Genomic DNA, 26,859 nt, shown 5'->3' on the forward strand with positions numbered 1-26,859 from the left:
TACTATACAGACTACAGGTTAGCATTATCCTACTGTACTGTCTACTACACAGACTACAGGTTAGCATTATCCTACTGTACTGTCTACTATACAGACTACAGGCTAACATTATCCTACTGTACTGTCTACTATACAGACTACAGGCTAACATCATCCTACTGTACTGTCTACTATACAGACTACAGGTTAGCATTATCCTACTGTACTGTCTACTATACAGACTACAGGTTAGCATTATCCTACTGTACTGTCTACTATACAGACTACAGGTTAGCATTATCCTACTGTACTGTCTACTATACAGACTACAGGCTAGCATTATCCTACTGTACTGTCTACTATACAGACTACAGGCTAGCATTATCCTACTGTACTGTCTACTACACAAACTACAGGCTAGCATCATTCTACTGTACTGTCTACTACACAGACTACAGGTTAGCAATATCCTACTGTACTGTCTACTACAAAGACTACAGGTTAGCATCATCCTACTGTACTGTCTACTATACAGACTACAGGCTAACATTATCCTACTGTACTGTCTACTATACAGACTACAGGCTAACATTATCCTACTGTACTGTCTACTACACAGACTACAGGTTAGCATTATCCTACTGTACTGTCTACTATACAGACTACAGGCTAGCATTATCCTACTGTACTGCCTACTATACAGACTACAGGCTAACATTATCCTACTGTACTGTCTACTACACAGACTACAGGCTAGCATTATCCTACTGTACTGTCTACTACACAGACTACAGGCTAGCATTATCCTACTGTACTGTCTACTACACAGACTTTACTGATAGCTGCTAGCTCTGACTTTACTGATAGCTACTAGCAATGACTTTACTGATAGCTACTAGCAATGACTTTACTGATAGCTACTAGCTCTGACTTTACTGATAGCTACTAGCTCTGACTTTACTGATAGCTACTAGCAATGACTTTACTGATAGCTACTAGCAATGACTTTACTGATAGCTACTAGCTCTGACTTTACTGATAGCTACTAGCAATGACTTTACTGATAGCTACTAGCTCTGACTTTAATTATAGCTACTAGCTCTGACTTTACTGATAGCTACTAGCTCTGACTTTACTGATAGCTGCTAGCTCTGACTTTACTGATAGCTACTAGCAATGACTTTACTGATAGCTACTAGCTCTGACTTTACTGGTAGCTACTAGCTCTGACTTTACTGATAGCTACTAGCAATGACTTTACTGATAGCTACTAGCTCTGACTTTACTGATAGCTACTAGCAATGACTTTACTGATAGCTACTAGCAATGACTTTACTGATAGCTACTAGCAATGACTTTACTGATAGCTACTAGCTCTGACTTTAGTGATAGCTACTAGCTCTGACTTTACTGATAGCTACTAGCTCTGACTTTACTGATAGCTGCTAGCTCTGACTTTACTGATAGCTACTAGCTCTGACTTTACTGATAGCTACTAGCTCTGACTTTACTGATAGCTACTAGCTCTGACTTTACTGATAGCTACTAGCTCTGACTTTACTGATAGCTACTAGCTCTGACTTTACTGATAGCTACTAGCTCTGACTTTACTGATAGCTACTAGCTCTGACTTTACTGATAGCTGCTAGCTCTGACTTTACTGATAGCTACTAGCAATGACTTTACTGATAGCTACTAGCAATGACTTTACTGATAGCTACTAGCTCTGTCTTTACTGATAGCTGCTAGCTCTGACTTTACTACTCTTCTTTATTGAGCAAAGTGTACTGTCATAATAATACCCACTGCATCTTCTGAGTCCAGGCTTTATTTCCAGCCTGAGTCCAGGCTTTCTAGAGGACACCAAAATAATCATGAAAAATAGATTTCTGTGTAAATCGAAATAGCTTTAGGTAGTAGACCAGCAGATTATTGAGGGCGGGTCGGTGTTGTGGGTTGTGTTGGTGTTGTGGTTGGTTTTGTAGTTGGTGTTGTGGTTGGTGTTGTGGTTGGTGTTGTGGTTGGTGTTGGGGTTGGTGTTGTGGTTGGTGTTGTGGTTGGTGTTGTGGTTGGTGTTGGGGTTGGTGTTGTGGTTGGTGTTGTGGTTGGTGATGTGGTTGGTGTTGCGGTTGGTGTTGTGGTTGGTGTTGTGGTTGTAGTTGTGGTTGTGTACCTTTAGGTAGTAGACCAGCAGCTTATTGAGGGTGGGGTTGGTGTTGTGGTTGTGGTCGGTGTTGTGGTTGGTGTTGTGGTCGGTGTTGGTGTTGTGGTTGGTGTTGTGGTTGTAGTTGGTGTTGTGGTCGGTGTTGGTGTTGTGGTCGGTGTTGCTGTTGTGGTTGTAGTTGGTGTTGTGGTTGGAGTTGCGGTTGGTGTTGTGGTTGTGTACCTTTAGGTAGTAGACCAGCAGCTCATTGAGGGTGGGGTTGGTGTTGTGGTTGGTGTTGTGGTTGGTGTTGTAGGTGTGGTTGGTGTTGTGGTCGGTGTTGGTGTTGTGGTTGGTGTTGCGGTTGTGGTTAGTGTTGTGGTTGATGTTGGTGTTGTGGTTGTGTACCTTTAGGTAGTAGACCAGCAGCTCATTGAGGGCGGGGTCTGCGTTCAGGTTGACCAGGAAGCATTTGTCCTCTCCAACTTTGATCCCAGACGTCTCCAGGGAGATCCCCATACTCTCTAGCTGCTGCTGACGCTCCTGTGGAAATATAACAAACATACAAGTCATTTTACCTCTGCACAGACATTTACTACCAACGGTTTAGTCCGGATGCAGAAGCTTCCATGTGATTTGAATGTGCTAAATGAATGTGAGTGAGTGTGTAGGTTACCGTAGCGATCTCCTCTGTGTTGCGTAGTTTCTGCTCCCAGGTAACAGTCATCTCCTGGATCAGCTTCTCTGACTCCTGAAGCCTCTCCTTCAGCTCTGGAGCCTTTAGAGACTGGAACATAGACACACAGAGACACACACGGACCAGTCAGAACGGACCAGCCAGGACGGACCAGCCAGGACGGACCAGCCAGAACGGACCAGCCAGAACGGACCAGCCAGAACGGACCAGCCAAGACGGACCAGCCAGGACGGACCAGTCAGGACGGACCAGCCAGGACGGACCAGTCAGGACGGACCAGTCATGACGGACCAGTCAGAACGGACCAGTCAGGACGGACCAGCCAAAACGGACCAGCCAGGACGGGCCAGTCAAAAAGGACCAGCCAGGACGGACCAGTCAGGACGGACCAGTCAGAACGGACCAGCCAGGACGGACCAGTCAGAACGGACCAGTCAGAACGGACCAGTTAGGACGGACCAGTCAGAACGGACCAGCCAGGACGGACCAGTCAGGACGGACCAGCCAGGATGTGTGTGTGTGTGTGTGTGTGTCTCCTACCTCAGCCTGAGAGAGCTGTACTCTGAGTTTCTCCACTTCCTCCCGGAGCTCTCTGATGATCCGTGCGTTGGGGTCTTCATTGACGACGGCGTGGTTGACGATCCTCTTGGCGCGGTCTGCGTAACGCAGCGTGGACAACGTCTCCTCGTAGTTATCAGCTGCTGGGCTCACCGTGGCGATCATACACGTCTTACTGTTGCCACCCAGGTTGTCCTGGCAACACCGAGGGAGGGATAGGAACAAACAGTTGAATTGATAGACAGTTATAATGTAGACTTCAGTGTTGGTGAATGTGAACAGTATGAGCTAGTACAGCAGTAGGTTCTGTAACATGAAAGAACTGTTATTGATATTCCTTCCATTACTACAGTACAGCGAGGACCAACAATCAATATTAGGGATGTTAAAGGTACTTTCTTTGTCCAGAACTATTGGATGTCAAATTCGGTTCGGGGGATTCCAGAATTGACACGTATTCCCTCCTGATTCTGGGACTCTTCCAACCAGTATTTGTGGAAAACCTGTGCATTTTGGGGCCATTTTTCAACCCTGATCAATAGACAGTACAGCTAGGACCAGAGTGATAGGAGGTGTGTTAGTACCCTGATCAATAGACAGTACAGCTAGGACCAGAGTGATAGGAGGTGTGTTAGTACCCTGATCAATAGACAGTACAGCTAGGACCAGAGTGATAGGAGGTGTGTGTTAGTACCCTGATCAATAGACAGTACAGCTAGGACCAGAGTGATAGGAGGTGTGTTAGTACCCTGATCAATAGACAGTACAGCTAGGACCAGAGTGATAGGAGGTGTGTGTTAGTACCCTGATCAATAGACAGTACAGCTAGGACCAGAGTGATAGGAGGTGTGTTAGTACCCTGATCAATAGACAGTACAGCTAGGACCAGAGTGATAGGAGGTGTGTTAGTACCCTGATCAATAGACAGTACAGCTAGGACCAGAGTGATAGGAGGTGTGTTAGTACCCTGATCAATAGACAGTACAGCTAGGACCAGAGTGATAGGAGGTGTGTGTTAGTACCCTGATCAATAGACAGTACAGCTAGGACCAGAGTGATAGGAGGTGTGTTAGTACCCTGATCAATAGACAGTACAGCTAGGACCAGAGTGATAGGAGGTGTCTGTTAGTACCCTGATCAATAGACAGTACAGCTAGGACCAGAGTGATAGGAGGTGTGTTAGTACCTGATCAATAGACAGTACAGCTAGGACCAGAGTGATAGGAGGTGTCTGTTAGTACCCTGATCAATAGACAGTACAGCTAGGACCAGAGTGATAGGAGGTGTGTTAGTACCCTGATCAATAGACAGTACAGCTAGGACCAGAGTGATAGGAGGTGTGTTAGTACCCTGATCAATAGACAGTACAGCTAGGACCAGAGTGATAGGAGGTGTCTGTTAGTACCCTGATCAATAGACAGTACAGCTAGGACCAGAGTGATAGGAGGTGTCTGTTAGTACCCTGATCAATAGACAGTACAGCTAGGACCAGAGTGATAGGAGGTGTCTGTTAGTACCCTGATCAATAGACAGTACAGCTAGGACCAGAGTGAGAGGAGGTGTGTGTTAGTACCCTGATCAATAGACAGTACAGCGAGGACCAGAGTGATAGGTGTGTGTTAGTACCCTGATCAATAGACAGTACAGCGAGGACCAGAGTGATAGGTGTGTGTTAGTACCCTGATCAATAGACAGTACAGCTAGGACCAGAGTGATAGGAGGTGTGTTAGTACCCTGATCAATAGACAGTACAGCTAGGACCAGAGTGATAGGAGGTGTGTGTTAGTACCCTGATCAATAGACAGTACAGCTAGGACCAGAGTGATAGGAGGTGTCTGTTAGTACCCTGATCAATAGACAGTACAGCGAGGACCAGAGTGATAGGAGGTGTGTTAGTACCCTGATCAATAGACAGTACAGCTAGGACCAGAGTGATAGGAGGTGTGTTAGTACCCTGATCAATAGACAGTACAGCGAGGACCAGAGTGATAGGTGTCTGTTAGTACCCTGATCAATAGACAGTACAGCTAGGACCAGAGTGATAGGAGGTGTGTTAGTACCCTGATCAATAGACAGTACAGCGAGGACCAGAGTGATAGGAGGTGTGTTAGTACCCTGATCAATAGACAGTACAGCTAGGACCAGAGTGATAGGAGGTGTGTGTTAGTACCCTGATCAATAGACAGTACAGCTAGGACCAGAGTGATAGGAGGTGTGTTAGTACCCTGATCAATAGACAGTACAGCTAGGACCAGAGTGATAGGAGGTGTGTGTTAGTACCCTGATCAATAGACAGTACAGCGAGGACCAGAGTGATAGGTGTCTGTTAGTACCCTGATCAATAGACAGTACAGCTAGGACCAGAGTGATAGGAGGTGTGTGTTAGTACCCTGATCAATAGACAGTACAGCTAGGACCAGAGTGATAGGAGGTGTGTGTTAGTACCCTGATCAATAGACAGTACAGCTAGGACCAGAGTGATAGGAGGTGTGTTAGTACCCTGATCAATAGACAGTACAGCTAGGACCAGAGTGATAGGAGGTGTCTGTTAGTACCCTGATCAATAGACAGTACAGCTAGGACCAGAGTGATAGGAGGTGTGTTAGTACCCTGATCAATAGACAGTACAGCTAGGACCAGAGTGATAGGAGGTGTCTGTTAGTACCCTGATCAATAGACAGTACAGCTAGGACCAGAGTGATAGGAGGTGTGTTAGTACCCTGATCAATAGACAGTACAGCTAGGACCAGAGTGATAGGAGGTGTGTTAGTACCCTGATCAATAGACAGTACAGCTAGGACCAGAGTGATAGGAGGTGTGTGTTAGTACCCTGATCAATAGACAGTACAGCTAGGACCAGAGTGATAGGAGGTGTGTGTTAGTACCCTGATCAATAGACAGTACAGCTAGGACCAGAGTGATAGGAGGTGTGTGTTAGTACCCTGATCAATAGACAGTACAGCTAGGACCAGAGTGATAGGAGGTGTGTGTTAGTACCCTGATCAATAGACAGTACAGCTAGGACCAGAGTGATAGGAGGTGTGTGTTAGCACAGACCTTGAGGAGCCAGGTGAGGACAGAGTCTCTGTAAGGAACAAACTTATTCTTCCCCCCCTTCCCTGCAGACTGGTCCGCCAGCGCAGAGATCACACAGCCCAGTGTGGTAAGTGACCTGCACGCACACACACACACACACACACACACACACACACACACACACACACACACACACACACACACACACACACACACACACACACACACACACACACACACACAGGGAGAAATAAACTCAACATACCACAATGATATATCCATACATACATGTCTTGCATCTGAGTATAATCAACCAATAAAACATGTCAAAAAAAGGATTTCACAGTTTCAAGATAACTTCTTGTATTACAGTGACTGTATCATCATATGACCCATTACATTACCTGAACATAACATCTAAACAGTAGAGGTATTGGATGTTAACTGGAGGAGACATCTAAACAGTAGAGGTATTGGATGTTAACTGGAGGAGACATCTAAACAGTAGAGTTATTGGATGTTAACTGGAGGAGACATCTAAACAGTAGAGGTATTGGATGTTAACTGGAGGAGACATCTAAACAGTAGAGGAATTGGATGTTAACAGGAGGAGACATCTAAACAGTAGAGGTATTGGATGTTAACTGGAGGAGACATCTAAACAGTAGAGGTATTGGATGTTAACTGGAGGGGACATCTAAACAGTAGAGGTATTGGATGTTAACTGGAGGAGACATCTAAACAGTAGAGGTATTGGATGTTAACTGGAGGAGACATCTAAACAGTAGAGGTATTGGATGTTAACTGGAGGGGACATCTAAACAGTAGAGGTATTGGGTGTTAACTGGAGGAGACATCTAAACAGTAGAGGTATTGGATGTTAACTGGAGGAGACATCTAAACAGTAGAGGTATTGGATGTTAACTGGAGGAGACATCTAAACAGTAGAGGTATTGGATGTTAACGGGAGGAGACATCTAAACAGTAGAGGTATTGGATGTTAACTGGAGGAGACATCTAAACAGTAGAGGTATTGGATGTTAACTGGAGGGGACATCTAAACAGTAGAGGTATTGGATGTTAACTGGAGGGGACATGTAAACAGTAGAGGTATTGGATGTTACCTGGAGGAGACATCTAAACAGTAGAGGTATTGGATGTTAACTGGAGGGGACATCTAAACAGTAGAGGTATTGGATGTTAACTGGAGGAGACATCTAAACAGTAGAGGTATTGGATGTTAACTGGAGGAGACATCTAAACAGTAGAGGTATTGGATGTTAACTGGAGGGGACATCTAAACAGTAGAGGTATTGGATGTTAACTGGAGGAGACATCTACACAGTAGAGGTATTGGATGTTAACTGGAGGGGCCATCTAAACAGTAGAGGTATTGGATGTTAACTGGAGGGGACATCTAAACAGTAGAGGTATTGGATGTTAACTGGAGGAGACATCTAAACAGTAGAGGTATTGGATGTTAACTGGAGGAGACATCTAAACAGTAGAGGTATTGGATGTTAACTGGAGGAGACATCTAAACAGTAGAGGTATTGGATGTTAACTGGAGGAGACATCTAAACAGTAGAGGTATTGGATGTTAACTGGAGGAGACATCTAAACAGTAGAGGTATTGGATGTTAACTGGAGGAGACATCTAAACAGTAGAGGTATTGGATGTTAACTGGAGGAGACATCTAAACAGTAGAGGTATTGGATGTTAACTGGAGGAGACATCTAAACAGTAGAGGTATTGGATGTTAACTGGAGGAGACATCTAAACAGTAGAGGTATTGGATGTTAACTGGAGGAGACATCTAAACAGTAGAGGTATTGGATGTTAACTGGAGGAGACATCTAAACAGTAGAGGTATTGGATGTTAACTGGAGGGGACATCTAAACAGTAGAGGTATTGGGTGTTAACTGGAGGAGACATCTAAACAGTAGAGGTATTGGATGTTAACTGGAGGGGACATCTAAACAGTAGAGGTATTGGATGTTAACTGGAGGGGACATCTAAACAGTAGAGGTATTGGATGTTAACTGGGGAGACATCTAAACAGTAGAGGTATTGGATGTTAACTGGAGGAGACATCTAAACAGTAGAGGTATTGGATGTTAACTGGAGGAGACATCTAAACAGTAGAGGTATTGGATGTTAACTGGAGGGGACATCTAAACAGTAGAGGTATTGGATGTTAACGGGAGGAGACATCTAAACAGTAGAGGTATTGGATGTTAACTGGAGGAGACATCTAAACAGTAGAGGTATTGGATGTTAACTGGAGGGACATCTAAACAGTAGAGGTATTGGATGTTAACTGGAGGAGACATCTAAACAGTAGAGGTATTGGATGTTAACTGGAGGAGACATCTAAACAGTAGAGGTATTGGATGTTAACTGGAGGAGACATCTAAACAGTAGAGGTATTGGATGTTAACTGGAGGAGACATCTAAACAGTAGAGGTATTGGATGTTAACGGGAGGAGACATCTAAACAGTAGAGGTATTGGATGTTAACGGGAGGAGACATCTAAACAGTAGAGGTATTGGATGTTAACTGGAGGAGACATCTAAACAGTAGAGGTATTGGATGTTAACTGGAGGGGACATCTAAACAGTAGAGGTATTGGATGTTAACTGGAGGAGACATCTAAACAGTAGAGGTATTGGATGTTAACTGGAGGAGACATCTAAACAGTAGAGGTATTGGATGTTAACTGGAGGAGACATCTAAACAGTAGAGGTATTGGATGTTAACTGGAGGAGACATCTAAACAGTAGAGGTATTGGATGTTAACTGGAGGGGACATCTAAACAGTAGAGGTATTGGATGTTAACTGGAGGAGACATCTAAACAGTAGAGGTATTGGATGTTAACTGGAGGGGACATCTAAACAGTAGAGGTATTGGATGTTAACTGGAGGGGACATCTAAACAGTAGAGGTATTGGATGTTAACTGGAGGGGACATCTAAACAGTAGAGGTATTGGATGTTAACTGGAGGGGACATCTAAACAGTAGAGGTATTGGATGTTAACTGGAGGGGACATCTAAACAGTAGAGGTATTGGGTGTTAACTGGAGGGGACATCTAAACAGTAGAGGTATTGGATGTTAACTGGAGGGGACATCTAAACAGTAGAGGTATTGGATGTTAACTGGAGGGGACATCTAAACAGTAGAGGTATTGGATGTTAACTGGAGGAGACATCTAAACAGTAGAGGTATTGGATGTTAACTGGAGGAGACATCTAAACAGTAGAGGTATTGGATGTTAACTGGAGGAGACATCTAAACAGTAGAGGTATTGGATGTTAACTGGAGGAGACATCTAAACAGTAGAGGTATTGGATGTTAACTGGAGGGGACATCTAAACAGTAGAGGTATTGGATGTTAACTGGAGGGGACATCTAAACAGTAGAGGTATTGGATGTTAACTGGAGGGGACATCTAAACAGTAGAGGTATTGGATGTTAACTGGAGGGGACATCTAAACAGTAGAGGTATTGGATGTTAACTGGAGGAGACATCTAAACAGTAGAGGTATTGGATGTTAACTGGAGGAGACATCTAAACAGTAGAGGTATTGGATGTTAACTGGAGGAGACATCTAAACAGTAGAGGTATTGGATGTTAACTGGAGGAGACATCTAAACAGTAGAGGTATTGGATGTTAACGGGAGGAGACATCTAAACAGTAGAGGTATTGGATGTTAACGGGAGGAGACATCTAAACAGTAGAGGTATTGGATGTTAACGGGAGGAGACATCTAAACAGTAGAGGTATTGGATGTTAACAGGAGGAGACATCTAAACAGTAGAGGTATTGGATGTTAACTGGAGGGGACATCTAAACAGTAGAGGTATTGGATGTTAACTGGAGGAGACATCTAAACAGTAGAGGTATTGGATGTTAACTGGAGGAGACATCTAAACAGTAGAGGTATTGGATGTTAACTGGAGGGGACATCTAAACAGTAGAGGTATTGGATGTTAACTGGAGGGGACATCTAAACAGTAGAGGTATTGGATGTTAACTGGAGGGGACATCTAAACAGTAGAGGTATTGGATGTTAACTGGAGGGGACATCTAAACAGTAGAGGTATTGGATGTTAACTGGAGGAGACATCTAAACAGTAGAGGTATTGGATGTTAACTGGAGGAGACATCTAAACAGTAGAGGTATTGGATGTTAACTGGAGGAGACATCTAAACAGTAGAGGTATTGGATGTTAACTGGAGGAGACATCTAAACAGTAGAGGTATTGGATGTTAACTGGAGGAGACATCTAAACAGTAGAGGTATTGGATGTTAACGGGAGGAGACATCTAAACAGTAGAGGTATTGGATGTTAACTGGAGGAGACATCTAAACAGTAGAGGTATTGGATGTTAACTGGAGGAGACATCTAAACAGTAGAGGTATTGGATGTTAACTGGAGGAGACATCTAAACAGTAGAGGTATTGGATGTTAACTGGAGGAGACATCTAAACAGTAGAGGTATTGGATGTTAACTGGAGGAGACATCTAAACAGTAGAGGTATTGGATGTTAACTGGAGGAGACATCTAAACAGTAGAGGTATTGGATGTTAACTGGAGGGGACATCTAAACAGTAGAGGTATTGGATGTTAACTGGAGGAGACATCTAAACAGTAGAGGTATTGGATGTTAACTGGAGGAGACATCTAAACAGTAGAGGTATTGGATGTTAACTGGAGGGGACATCTAAACAGTAGAGGTATTGGATGTTAACTGGAGGGGACATCTAAACAGTAGAGGTATTGGATGTTAACTGGAAGGGACATCTAAACAGTAGAGGTATTGGATGTTAACTGGAGGAGACATCTAAACAGTAGAGGTATTGGATGTTAACTGGAGGAGACATCTAAACAGTAGAGGTATTGGATGTTAACTGGAGGAGACATCTAAACAGTAGAGGTATTGGATGTTAACTGGAGGGGACATCTAAACAGTAGAGGTATTGGATGTTAACGGGAGGAGACATCTAAACAGTAGAGGTATTGGATGTTAACTGGAGGAGACATCTAAACAGTAGAGGTATTGGATGTTAACTGGAGGGGACATCTAAACAGTAGAGGTATTGGATGTTAACTGGAGGAGACATCTAAACAGTAGAGGTATTGGATGTTAACTGGAGGAGACATCTAAACAGTAGAGGTATTGGATGTTAACTGGAGGAGACATCTAAACAGTAGAGGTATTGGATGTTAACTGGAGGAGACATCTAAACAGTAGAGGTATTGGATGTTAACTGGAGGAGACATCTAAACAGTAGAGGTATTGGATGTTAACTGGAGGAGACATCTAAACAGTAGAGGTATTGGATGTTAACGGGAGGAGACATCTAAACAGTAGAGGTATTGGATGTTAACGGGAGGAGACATCTAAACAGTAGAGGTATTGGATGTTAACTGGAGGAGACATCTAAACAGTAGAGGTATTGGATGTTAACTGGAGGAGACATCTAAACAGTAGAGGTATTGGATGTTAACTGGAGGAGACATCTAAACAGTAGAGGTATTGGATGTTAACGGGGAGGAGACATCTAAACAGTAGAGGTATTGGATGTTAACTGGAGGGGACATCTAAACAGTAGAGGTATTGGATGTTAACTGGAGGGGACATCTAAACAGTAGAGGTATTGGATGTTAACGGGAGGAGACATCTAAACAGTAGAGGTATTGGATGTTAACTGGAGGAGACATCTAAACAGTAGAGGTATTGGATGTTAACTGGAGGGGACATCTAAACAGTAGAGGTATTGGATGTTAACTGGAGGGGACATCTAAACAGTAGAGGTATTGGATGTTTACGGGAGGAGACATCTAAACAGTAGAGGTATTGGATGTTAACTGGAGGAGACATCTAAACAGTAGAGGTATTGGATGTTAACTGGAGGGGACATCTAAACAGTAGAGGTATTGGATGCTAACTGGAGGAGACATCTAAATAGTAGAGTTATTGGATGTTAACTGGAGGAGACATCTAAACAGTAGAGGTATTGGATGTTAACTGGAGGAGACATCTAAACAGTAGAGGTATTGGATGTTAACTGGAGGGGACATCTAAACAGTAGAGGTATTGGATGTTAACTGGAGGAGACATCTACACAGTAGAGGTATTGGATGTTAACTGGAGGAGACATCTAAACAGTAGAGGTATTGGATGTTAACTGGAGGAGACATCTAAACAGTAGAGGTATTGGATGTTAACTGGAGGAGACATCTAAACAGTAGAGGTATTGGATGTTAACAGGAGGAGACATCTAAACAGTAGAGGTATTGGATGTTAACTGGAGGGGACATCTAAACAGTAGAGGTATTGGATGTTAACTGGAGGAGACATCTAAATAGTAGAGTTATTGGATGTTAACTGGAGGAGACATCTAAACAGTAGAGGTATTGGATGTTAACTGGAGGAGACATCTAAACAGTAGAGGTATTGGATGTTAACTGGAGGGGACATCTAAACAGTAGAGGTATTGGATGTTAACTGGAGGAGACATCTAAACAGTAGAGGTATTGGATGTTAACGGGAGGAGACATCTAAACAGTAGAGGTATTGGATGTTAACGGGAGGAGACATCTAAACAGTAGAGGTATTGGATGTTAACTGGAGGAGACATCTAAACAGTAGAGGTATTGGATGTTAACTGGAGGAGACATCTAAACAGTAGAGGTATTGGATGTTAACTGGAGGAGACATCTAAACAGTAGAGGTATTGGATGTTAACTGGAGGGGACATCTAAACAGTAGAGGTATTGGATGTTAACTGGAGGAGACATCTAAACAGTAGAGGTATTGGATGTTAACAGGAGGAGACTTACCTGTTGATGTTGCTGCCCTCCTTCAGCCTCTCCCCTGCAGCTCCAGTTTTAGACACACGCTCACTACCAGCCAGATCCACCAGGCTCATCTTGCTCACCTTCTCCCCTGAGTTCTACACACACACACACACACACACACACACACACACACACACACACACACACACACACACACACACACACAAAACATTCCCCAAACAGACCAAACGAAGAGAGATTAATATGCTAGTAGTTAGAAGCTCTGAATTCAAAGGTCAGTCCTTTAACCTCTCATTACAACAGTAATAACACAAACTGTTGTTAAGATACATTACTGTGTATTGTCTAACGACAGGTCATTAAGAGAATCCTTGTCTTTTAAAGTAAAATGGTGGTGTGAGTTCTGAGGGATGACATGGTGGTGGTGTGTGTGTGTGTGCCCTGACACTGACCCCAGACTTCAGGTCGTAGAGTGTCTGTGTGACGATGATGCTGAAAACGGCGTGGGAACGACTGCTCTCCTCATTCATATTGGTGGCCGCCACCGTCCGCGACTTATTCCCCTCCGACATCAACACCTCAATGTCCTAGAGAGAGGGGGAGAGAGAGGGATGGAGAGAGAGGGATGTCTGTGTACTGTCCACCTCTCAGAGAGCATAGTAAATACCTTTAAACAGGCAGTCTCTATAACAACTCATTCAGGAAGTATCAGCATGTGGCTCAGTTCTATCATGTGATCATTCAACTGGGTCACAGCAGGCAGGCAGCGGTGGGGTGGACTGACTGACTGACAGGGGATATGGATGGAGGGGACTATGCATGGAGGAGACTATGGATGGAGGGACTATGCATGGAGGAGACTATGGATGGAGGGACTATGGATGGAGGAGACTATGGATGGAGGAGACTATGGATGGATGGACTATGGATGGAGGAGACTATGGATGGAGGAGACTATGGATGGAGGAGACTATGGATGGAGGAGACTATGGATGGAGGGACTATGGATGGAGGAGACTATGGATGGATGGACTATGGATGGAGGAGACTATGGATGGAGGAGACTATGGATGGAGGAGACTATGGATGGAGGGACTATGGATGGAGGAGACTATGGATGGAGGAGACTATGGATGGAGGAGACTATGGATGGAGGGACTATGGATGGAGGGACTATGGATGGAGGGACTATGGATGGAGGAGACTATTGATGGAGGGGACTATTGATGGAGGAGACTATGGATGGAGGGGACTATGGATGGAGGAGACTTTGGATGGAGGGACTATGGATGGAGGGACTATGGATGGAGGGACTATGGATGGAAGGACTATGGATGGAAGGACTATGGATGGAGGGACTATGGATGGAAGGACTATGGATGGAAGGACTATGGATGGAAGGACTATGGATGGAGGAACTATGGATGGAGAAAACAAGCATAGGGTACACCTCTATAACCATGACTCCATCACACTACACCTCTATAACCATGACTCCATCACACTACACCTCTATAACCATGACTCCATCACACTATACCTCTATTACCATGACTCCATCACAATACGCCTCTATAACCATGACTCCATCACACTACACCTCTATAACCATGACTCCATCACACTACACCTCTATAACCATGACTCCATCACAATACACCTCTATAACCATGACTCCATCACAATACACCTCTATAACCATGACTCCATCACAATACACCTCTATAACCATGACTCCATCACAATACACCTCTATAACCATGACTCCATCACAATACACCTCTATAACCATGACTCCATCACAATACAGCTCTATAACCATGACTCCATCACACTACACCTCTATAACCATGACTCCATCACACTACACCTCTATAACCATGAGTCCATCACAATACACCTCTATAACCATGACTCCATCACACTACACCTCTATAACCATGACTCCATCACAATACACCTCTATAACCATGACTCCATCACAATACACCTCTATAACCATGACTCCATCACAATACGCCTCTATAACCATGACTCCATCACAATACACCTCTATAACCATGACTCCATCACACTACACCTCTATAACCATGACTCCATCACACTACACCTCTATAACCATGACTCCATCACACTACACCTCTATAACCATGACTCCATCACAATACACCTCTATAACCATGACTCCATCACACTACACCTCTATAACCATGACTCCATCACAATACACCTCTATAACCATGACTCCATCACACTACACCTCTATAACCATGACTCCATCACAATGACACCTCTATAACCATGACTCCATCACAATACACCTCTATAACCATGACTCCATCACACTACACCTCTATAACCATGACTCCATCACACTACACCTCTATAACCATGACTCCATCACACTACACCTCTATAACCATGACTCCATCACACTACACCTCTATAACCATGACTCCATCACACTACACCTCTATAACCATGACTCCATCACACTACACCTCTATAACCATGACTCCATCACACTACACCTCTATAACCATGACTCCATCACACTATACCTCTATAACCATGACTCCATCACAATACACCTCTATAACCATGACTCCATCACACTACACCTCTATAACCATGACTCCATCACACTACACCTCTATAACCATGACTCCATCACACTATACCTCTATAACCATGAATCCATCACAATACACCTCTATAACCATGACTCCATCACAATACGCCTCTATAACCATGACTCCATCACAATACACCTCTATAACCATGACTCCATCACAATACACCTCTATAACCATGACTCCATCACAATACACCTCTATAACCATGACTCCATCACAATACACCTCTATAACCATGACTCCATCACACTACACCTCTATAACCATGACTCCATCACAATATACCTCTATAACCATGACTCCATCACAATACACCTCTATAACCATGACTCCATCACACTACACCTCTATAACCATGACTCCATCACTATAACCATGACTCCATCACACTACACCTCTATAACCATGACTCCATCACAACATATAACCATGACTCCATCACAATATACCTCTATAACCATGACTCCATCACACTACACCTCTATAACCATGACTCCATCACAATATACCTCTATAACCATGACTCCATCACACTACACCTCTATAACCATGACTCCATCACACTATACCTCTATAACCATGACTCCATCACCTATAACCATGACTCCATCACACTACACCTCTATAACCATGACACCATCACACTACACCTCTATAACCATGACTCCATCACAATACACCTCTATAACCATGACTCCATCACACTACACCTCTATAACCATGACTCCATCACACTACACCTCTATAACCATGACTCCATCACACTACACCTCTATAACCATGACTCCATCAAATATAACCATGACTCCATCACACTACACCTCTATAACCATGACTCCATCACACTACACCTCTATAACCATGACTCCATCACACTACACCTCTATAACCATGACTCCATCACAATATACCTCTATAACCATGACTCCATCACACTACACCTCTATAACCATGACTCCATCACACTACACCTCTATAACCATGACTCCATCACAATAACCTCTATAACCATGACTCCATCACACTACACCTCTATAACCATGACTCCATCACAATATACCTCTATAACCATGACTCCATCACACTACACCTCTATAACCATGACTCCATCACAATATACCTCTATAACCATGACTCCATCACACTACACCTCTATAACCATGACTCCATCACACTACACCTCTATAACCATGACTCCATCACACTACACCTCTATAACCATGACTCCATCACAATACGCCTCTATAACCATGACTCCATCACACTACACCTCTATAACCATGACTCCATCACAATACGCCTCTATAACCATGACTCCATCACAATACACCTCTATAACATGACTCCATCACAATACACCTCTATAACCATGACTCCATCACAATACGCCTCTATAACCATGACTCCATCACACTACACCTCTATAACCATGACTCCATCACAATATACCTCTATAACCATGACTCCATCACACTACACCTCTATAACCATGACTCCATCACAATACACCTCTATAACCATGACTCCATCACACTACACCTCTATAACCATGACTCCATCACACTACACCTCTATAACCATGACTCCATCACACTACACCTCTATAACCATGACTCCATCACACTACACCTCTATAACCATGACTCCATCACAATACACATCTATAACCATGACTCCATCACACTACACCTCTATAACCATGACTCCATCACAATATACCTCTATAACCATGACTCCATCACACTACACCTCTATAACCATGAGTCCATCACAATATACCTCTATAACCATGACTCCATCACACTATACCTCTATAACCATGACTCCATCATATAACATGGCTCCATCACACTACACCTCTATAACCATGACACCATCACACTACACCTCTATAACCATGACTCCATCACAATACACCTCTATAACCATGACTCCATCACAATACACCTCTATAACCATGACTCCATCACACTACACCTCTATAACCATGACTCCATCACACTACACCTCTATAACCATGACTCCATCATATAACCATGACTCAATCACAGTACACCTCTATAACCATGACTCCATCACACTACACCTCTATAACCATGACTCCATCACACTACACCTCTATAACCATGACTCCATCACAATATACCTCTATAACCATGACTCCATCACAATACACCTCTATAACCATGACACCATCACACTACACCTCTATAACCATGACTCCATCACACTACACCTCTATAACCATGACTCCATCACAATACACCTCTATAACCATGACTCCATCACAATACACCTCTATAACCATGACTCCATCACACTACACCTCTATAACCATGACTCCATCACACTACACCTCTATAACCATGACTCCATCACACTACACCTCTATAACCATGACTCCATCACAATACACCTCTATAACCATGACTCCATCACAATACACCTCTATAACCATGAATCCATCACAATACACCTCTATAACCATGACTCCATCACACTACATCTCTATAACCATGACTCCATCACAATACACCTATATAACCATGACTCCATCACACTACACCTCTATAACCATGACTCCATCACACTACACCTCTATAACCAGGGCTCCATCACACTACACCTCTATAACCATGACTCCATCACACTACACCTCTATAACCATGACTCCATCACAATACACATCTATAACCATGACTCCATCACACTACACCTCTATAACCATGACTCCATCACAATATACCTCTATAACCATGACTCCATCACACTACACCTCTATAACCATGAGTCCATCACAATATACCTCTATAACCATGACTCCATCACACTATACCTCTATAACCATGACTCCATCATATAACCATGACTCCATCACACTACACCTCTATAACCATGACACCATCACACTACACCTCTATAACCATGACTCCATCACACTACACCTCTATAACCATGACTCCATCACACTATACCTCTATAACCATGACTCCATCACACCCACCTATAACCATGACTCCATCACACTACACCTCTATAACCATGACACCATCACACTACACCTCTATAACCATGACTCCATCACACTACACCTCTATAACCATGACTCCCATCACACTACACCTCTATAACCATGACTCCATCACACTACACCTCTATAACCATGACTCCATCACACTACACCTCTATAACCATGACTCCATCACTATATAACCATGACTCAATCACAGTACACCTCTATAACCATGACTCCATCACACTACACCTCTATAACCATGACTCCATCACAATACACCTCTATAACCATGACTCCATCACACTACACCTCTATAACCATGACACCATCACACTACACCTCTATAACCATGACTATGGTAATACACAGTTCTCTATAGTCCTACACAGCTCTCTATCTATAGTAATACACAGTTCTATATCCATGGTAATACACTGTTCTCTATGGTAATACACAGTTCTCTATCTATAGTAATACACAGATCTCTATGGTAATACACAGTTCTCTATGGTAATACACAGTTCTCTATCTATAGTAATACACAGTTCTATATCCATGGTAATACACTGTTCTCTATGGTAATACACAGTTCTCTATCTATAGTAAGACACAGTTCTCTATGGTAATACACAGTTCTCTATCTATGGTAATACACAGTTCTCTATCTATGGTAATACACAGTTCTCTATCTATGGTAATACACAGTTCTCTATCTATGGTAATACACCGTTCTCTATAGTAATACACAGTTCTCTATCTATGGTAATACACAGTTCTCTATCTATAGTAATACACAGTTCTCTATCTATAGTAATACACAGTTCTCTATCTATAGTAATACACAGTTCTCTATGGTAATACACAGTTCTCTATGGTAATACACAGTTCTTTATCTACAGTAATACACAGTTCTCTATGGTAATACACAGTTCTCTATGGTAATACACAGTTCTTTATCTACAGTAATACACAGTTCTCTATCTATGGTAATACACAGTTCTCTATAGTAAAACTGAGGTCTCTATAGTAATACACAGTTCTCTATAGTAATACACCGTTCTCTATGGTAATACACAGTTCTCTATCTATGGTAATACACAGTTGTCTATGGTAATACACAGTTCTCTATCTATAGTAATACACCGTTCTCTATGGTAATACACAGTTCTCTATCTATGGTAATACACAGTTCTCTATCTATGGTAATACATAGTTCTCTATCTATGGTAATACACAGTTCTCTATAGTAATACACAGTTGTCTATCTATAGTAATACACAGTTCTCTATCTATAGTAATACACAGTTCTCTATATATAGTAATACACAGTTCTCTATCTATGGTAATACACAGTTCTCTATCTATATTAATACACAGTTCTCTATCTACAGTAATACACAGTTCTCTATCTATAGTAATACACAGTTGTCTATCTATAGTAAAACACAGTTGTCTATCTATGGTAATACACCGTTCTCTATGGTAATACACAGTTCTCTATCTATGGTAATACACCGTTTTCTATAGTAATATACAGTTCTGTATCTATGGTAATACACAGTTCTCTATGGTAATACACAGTTTTCTATGGCAATACACAGTTCTCCATGGTAATACACAGTTCTCTAGCTATGGTAATACACAGTTCTCTATGGTGATACACAGTTCTCTATCTATAGTAATACACAGTTCTCTATCTATGGTAATACACTGTTCTCTATAGTAACAAACAGTTCTCTATGATAATACACAGTTCTCTATGGTAATACACAGTTCTCTATCTATAGTAATACACAGTTCTCTATCTATGGTAATACACTGTTCTCTATAGTAACAAACAGTTCTCTATGGTAATACACAGTTCTCAATGGTAATACACAGTTCTCTATGGTAACACACAGTTCTCTATGGTAATACACAGTTCTCTATGGTAATACACTGTTCTCTATGGTAATACACAGTTCTCTATCTATAGTAATACACAGATCTCTGGTAATACACAGCTCATGGTAATACACAGTTCTCTATCTATAGTAATACACAGATCTCTATGGTAATACACAGTTCTCTATGGTAATACACAGTTCTCTATCTATAGTAATACACAGTTCTATATCCATGGTAATACACTGTTCTCTATGGTAATACACAGTTCTCTATCTATAGTAAGACACAGTTCTCTATGGTAATACACAGTTCTCTATCTATGGTAATACACAGTTCTCTATCTATGGTAATACACAGTTCTCTATCTATGGTAATACACAGTTCTCTATCTATGGTAATACACCGTTCTCTATAGTAATACACAGTTCTCTATCTATGGTAATACACAGTTCTCTATCTATGGTAATACACAGTTCTCTATCTATAGTAATACACAGTTCTCTATCTATAGTAATACACAGTTCTCTATGGTAATACACAGTTCTCTATGGTAATACACAGTTCTTTATCTACAGTAATACACAGTTCTCTATGGTAATACACAGTTCTCTATGGTAATACACATTTCTTTATCTACAGTAATACACAGTTCTCTATCTATGGTAATACACAGTTCTCTATAGTAAAACTGAGGTCTCTATAGTAATACACAGTTCTCTATAGTAATACAACCGTTCTCTATGGTAATACACAGTTCTCTATCTATGGTAATACACAGTTGTCTATGGTAATACACAGTTCTCTATCTATAGTAATACACCGTTCTCTATGGTAATACACAGTTCTCTATCTATGGTAATACACATTTCTCTATCTATGGTAATACATAGTTCTCTATCTATGGTAATACACAGTTCTCTATAGTAATACACAGTTGTCTATCTATAGTAATACACAGTTCTCTATCTATAGTAATACACAGTTCTCTATCTATAGTAATACACAGTTCTCTATCTATGGTAATACACCGTTCTCTATCTATATTAATACACAGTTCTCTATCTATAGTAATACACAGTTCTCTATCTATAGTAATACACAGTTCTATATCCATGGTAATACACTGTTCTCTATGGTAATACACAGTTCTCTATCTATAGTAAGACACAGTTCTCTATGGTAATACACAGTTCTCTATCTATGGTAATACACAGTTCTCTATCTATGGTAATACACAGTTCTCTATCTATGGTAATACACAGTTCTCTATCTATGGTAATACACCGTTCTCTATAGTAATACACAGTTCTCTATCTATGGTAATATACAGTTCTCTATCTATGGTAATACACAGTTCTCTATCTATAGTAATACACAGTTCTCTATCTATAGTAATACACAGCTCTATGGTAACACATCGGTAACACAGTTCAGTATACACAGTTCTCTATGGTAATACACAGTTCTCTATGGAATACACAGTTCTTTATCTACAGTAATACACAGTTCTCTATCTATGGTAATACACAGTTCTCTATAGTAAAACTGAGGTCTCTATAGTAATACACAGTTCTCTATAGTAATACACCGTTCTCTATGGTAATACACAGTTCTCTATCTATGGTAATACACAGTTGTCTATGGTAATACACAGTTCTCTATCTATAGTAATACACCGTTCTCTATGGTAATACACAGTTCTCTATCTATGGTAATACACATTTCTCTATCTATGGTAATACATAGTTCTCTATCTATGGTAATACACAGTTCTCTATAGTAATACACAGTTGTCTATCTATAGTAATACACAGTTCTCTATCTATAGTAATACACAGTTCTCTATCTATAGTAATACACAGGTCTCTATCTATGGTAATACACAGTTCTCTATCTATATTAATACACAGTTCTCTATCTATAGTAATACACAGTTCTCTATCTATAGTAATACACAGTTGTCTATCTATAGTAAAACACAGTTGTCTATCTATGGTAATACACCGTTCTCTATGGTAATACACAGTTCTCTATCTATGGTAATACACAGTTCTCTATGGTAATACACAGTTTTCTATGGTAATACACAGTTCTCTATGGTAATACACAGTTGTCTATCTATAGTAATATACAGTTCTCTATGGTGATACACAGTTCTCTATCTATAGTAATACACAGTTCTCTATCTATGGTAATACACTGTTCTCTATAGTAACAAACAGTTCTCTATGGTAATACAGAGTTCTCTATGGTAATACACAGTTCTCTATCTATAGTAATACACAGTTCTCTATCTATGGTAATACACTGTTCTCTATAGTAACAAACAGTTCTCTATGGTAATACACAGTTCTCTATGGTAATACACAGTTCTCTATGGTAATACACAGTTCTCTATGGTAATACACAGTTCTCTATGGTAATACACAGTTCTCTAGCTATAGTAATACACAGTTCTCTATCTATGGTAATACAACGTTCTCTATGGTAATACACAGTTCTCTATGGTAATACACAGTTCTCTATCTATGGTAATACACAGTTCTCTATGGTAATCCTGGAGTGTATCCTGGAGACTGCGATGGTAAAAGGGGTGATGAAATGAAACCTGATGAAAGTAGCATAGCTGTCAAAACCATCTGTTCATTGTATTGGAGACACAGAGTGAGGCTTTTCTTTCCTTGTCTAAGTGCTGTACTCTGCCTGTCTCCACCTCTCCTACCCAGGTGGACATCTCCCTGTCTCCACCTCTCCTACCCAGGTGGGCATCTCCCAGCCTGCACCTCTCCTACCCAGGTGGGCATCTCCCTGTCTCCACCTCGCCTACCCAGGTGGGCATCTCCTGTCTCCACCTCTCCTACCCAGGTGGGCATCTCCCTGTCTCCACCTCTCCTACCCAGGTGGGCATCTCCTGTCTCCACCTCTCCTACCCAGGTGGGCATCTCCCTGTCTCCACCTCACCTACCCAGGTGGGCATCTCCCTGTCTCCACCTCTCCTACCCAGGTGGGCATCTCCCTGTCTCCACCTCTTCTACCCAGGTGGGCATCTCCTGTCTCCACCTCTCCTACTCAGGTGGGCATCTCCCTGTCTCCACCTCTCCTACCCAGGTGAACATCTCTCTGTCTCCACCTCTCCTACCCAGGTGGACATCTCCCTGTCTCCACCTCTCCTACCCAGGTGGGCATCTCCCTGTCTCCACCTCTCCTACCCAGGTGAACACTCTCTGTCTCCACCTCTCCTACCCAGGTGGGCATCTCCCTGTCTCCACCTCTCCTACCCAGGTGAACATCTCTCTGTCTCCACCTCTCCTACCCAGGTGAACATCTCTCTGTCTCCACCTCTCCTACCCAGGTGAACATCTCTCTGTCTCCACCTCTCCTACCCAGGTGGACATCTCCCTGTCTCCACCTCTCCTACCCAGGTGGGCATCTCTGTCTCCACCTCTCCTTCCCAGGTGGGCATCTCCCTGTCTCCACCTCTCCTACCCAGGTGGACATCTCCCTGTCTCCACCTCTCCTACCCAGGTGGGCATCTCCCTGTCTCCACCTCACCTACCGAGCTGGGCATCTCCCTATCTCCACCTCTCCTACCCAGGTGGGCATCTCCTTGTCTCCACCTCACCTACCCAGGTGGGCATCTCCCTGTCTCCACCTCTCCTACCCAGGTGGGCATCTCCCTGTCTCCACCTCTCCTACCCAGGTGGGCATCTCCTGTCTCCACCTCTCCACCCAGGTGGGCATCTCCCTGTCTCCACCTCTCCTACCCAGGTGGGCATCTCCTGTCTCCACCTCTCCTACCCAGGTGGGCATCTCCCTGTCTCCACCTCTCCTACCCACGTGGACATCTCCCCTGTCTCCACCCTCCTACCCAGGTGGGCATCTCCCTGTCTCCACCTCTCCACCCAGTTGGGCATCTCCTGTCTCCACCTCTCCTACCCAGGTGGGCATCTCCCTGTCTCCACCTCTCCTACCCAGGTGGGCATCTCCCTGTCTCCACCTCTCCTACCCAGGTGAACATCTCTCTGTCTCCACCTCTCCTACCCAGGTGGACATCTCCCTGTCTCCACCTCTCCTACCCAGGAGGGCATCTCCCTGTCTCCACCTCTCCTACCCAGGTGAACATCTCTCTGTCTCCACCTCTCCTACCCAGGTGGGCATCTCCCTGTCTCCACCTCTCCTACCCAGGTGAACATCTCTCTGTCTCCACCTCTCCTACCCAGGTGGACATCTCCCTGTATCCACCTCTCCTACCCAGGTGGACATCTCTCTGTCTCCACCTCTCCTACCCAGGTGGGCATCTCCCTGTCTCCACCTCTCCCACCCAGGTGGACATCTCCCTGTCTCCACCTCTCCTACCCAGGTGGACATCTCCTGTCTCCACCTCTCCTACCCAGGTGGGTATCTCCCTGTCTCCACCTCTCCTACCCAGGTGAACATCTCCCTGTCTCCACCTCTCCTACCCAGGTGGACATCTCTCAGCCTGCACCTCTCCTACCCAGGTGAACATCTCTCTGTCTCCACCTCTCCTACCCAGGTGAACATCTCCCTGTCTCCACTTCTCCTACCCAGGTGGACATCTCCCAGCCTGCACCTCTCCTACCCAGGTGAACATCTCCCTGTCTCCACCTCTCCTACCCAGGTGGACATCTCCCAGCCTGCACCTCACCTACCCAGGTGAACATCTCTCTGTCTCCACCTCTCCTACCCAGGTGAACATCTCTCTGTCCCCACCTCTCCTACCCAGGTGGACATCTCCTGTCTCCACCTCTCCTACCCAGGTGGACATCTCTCTGTCTCCACCTCTCCTACCCAGGTGGGCATCTCCCTGTCTCCACCTCTCCTACCCAGGTGGGCATCTCCCTGTCTCCACCTCTCCTACCCAGGTGAACATCTCCCTGTCTCCACCTCTCCTACCCAGGTGGACATCTCCCTGTCTCCACCTCTCCTACCCAGGTGGACATCTCCCTGTCTCCACCTCTCCTACCCAGGTGGGTATCTCCCTGTCTCCACCTCTCCTACCCAGGTGAACATCTCCCTGTCTCCACCTCTCCTACCCAGGTGAACATCTCTCTGTCTCCACCTCTCCTACCCAGGTGAACATCTCTCTGTCTCCACCTCTCCTACCCAGGTGAACATCTCCCTGTCTCCACATCTCCTACCCAGGTGGACATCTCCCTGTCTCCACCTCTCCTACCCAGGTGAACATCTCTCTGTCTCCAAAGGAACTGTACTCACCTCAAAGTTGGTGACGGCCAGTTGTGACAGGCCATCCACATACGGACCCAGAACCTTGTGCTCTCTGACCTTCAGAGACTGACGACTCCTGGACAGAGGAAGAGATAATCCACAGACATGTTTTAGTCGCTGAGCTAAATGAATGGTATGGAGGGGTGAAAGAGAGACTGATAACTCCTGGACAGAGGAAGAGATAATCCACAGTCATGTTTTAGTCGCTGAGCTAAATGAATGGTATGGAGGGTGAAAGAGAGACTGATAACTCCTGGACAGAGGAAGAGATAATCCACAGACATGTTTTAGTCGCTGAGCTAAATGAATGGTATGGAGGGTGAAAGAGAGACTGATAACTCCTGGACAGAGGAAGAGATAATCCACAGACATGTTTTAGTCGCTGAGCTAAATGAATGGTATGGAGGGTGAAAGAGAGACTGATAACTCCTGGACAGAGGAAGAGATAATCCACAGACATGTTTTAGTCGCTGAGCTAAATGAATGGTATGGAGGGTGAAAGAGAGACTGATAACTCCTGGACAGAGGAAGAGATAATCCACAGACATGTTTTAGTCGCTGAGCTAAATGAATGGTATGGAGGGTGAAAGAGAGACTGATAACTCCTGGACAGAGGAAGAGATAATCCACAGACATGTTTTAGTCGCTGAGCTAAATGAATGGTATGGAGGGTGAAAGAGAGACTGATAACTCCTGGACAGAGGAAGAGATAATCCACAGACATGTTTTAGTCGCTGAGCTAAATGAATGGTATGGAGGGTGAAAGAGAGACTGATAACTCCTGGACAGAGGAAGAGATAATCCACAGACATGTTTTAGTCGC

At 43.4% G+C, this 26,859-nt stretch overlaps 1 protein-coding gene across 1 annotated transcript in view; it reads right to left on the minus strand.

The window, feature by feature from the left end:
- The window catches only part of LOC106599143 (kinesin-like protein KIF13A), a gene marked incomplete at both ends in the record, with an annotated part of 64,130 nt that extends 37,998 nt beyond the window's left edge, over positions 1 to 26,132 (minus strand). Inside the window, 7 exons of the mRNA XM_045712499.1 lie at positions 2,531 to 2,665; positions 2,799 to 2,909; positions 3,360 to 3,572; positions 6,435 to 6,549; positions 13,272 to 13,384; positions 13,703 to 13,837; positions 26,025 to 26,132. Coding sequence (XP_045568455.1) covers positions 2,531 to 2,665; positions 2,799 to 2,909; positions 3,360 to 3,572; positions 6,435 to 6,549; positions 13,272 to 13,384; positions 13,703 to 13,837; positions 26,025 to 26,132 — 930 coding nt within the window. The remainder of the gene's footprint in view (positions 1 to 2,530; positions 2,666 to 2,798; positions 2,910 to 3,359; positions 3,573 to 6,434; positions 6,550 to 13,271; positions 13,385 to 13,702; positions 13,838 to 26,024) is intronic.
- Positions 26,133 to 26,859: the final 727 nt, after the last annotated feature.

This window comes from Salmo salar, unplaced genomic scaffold, assembly GCF_905237065.1.
Source record: "Salmo salar unplaced genomic scaffold, Ssal_v3.1, whole genome shotgun sequence".
NCBI classification, from domain to species: Eukaryota; Metazoa; Chordata; class Actinopteri; order Salmoniformes; family Salmonidae; genus Salmo; species Salmo salar.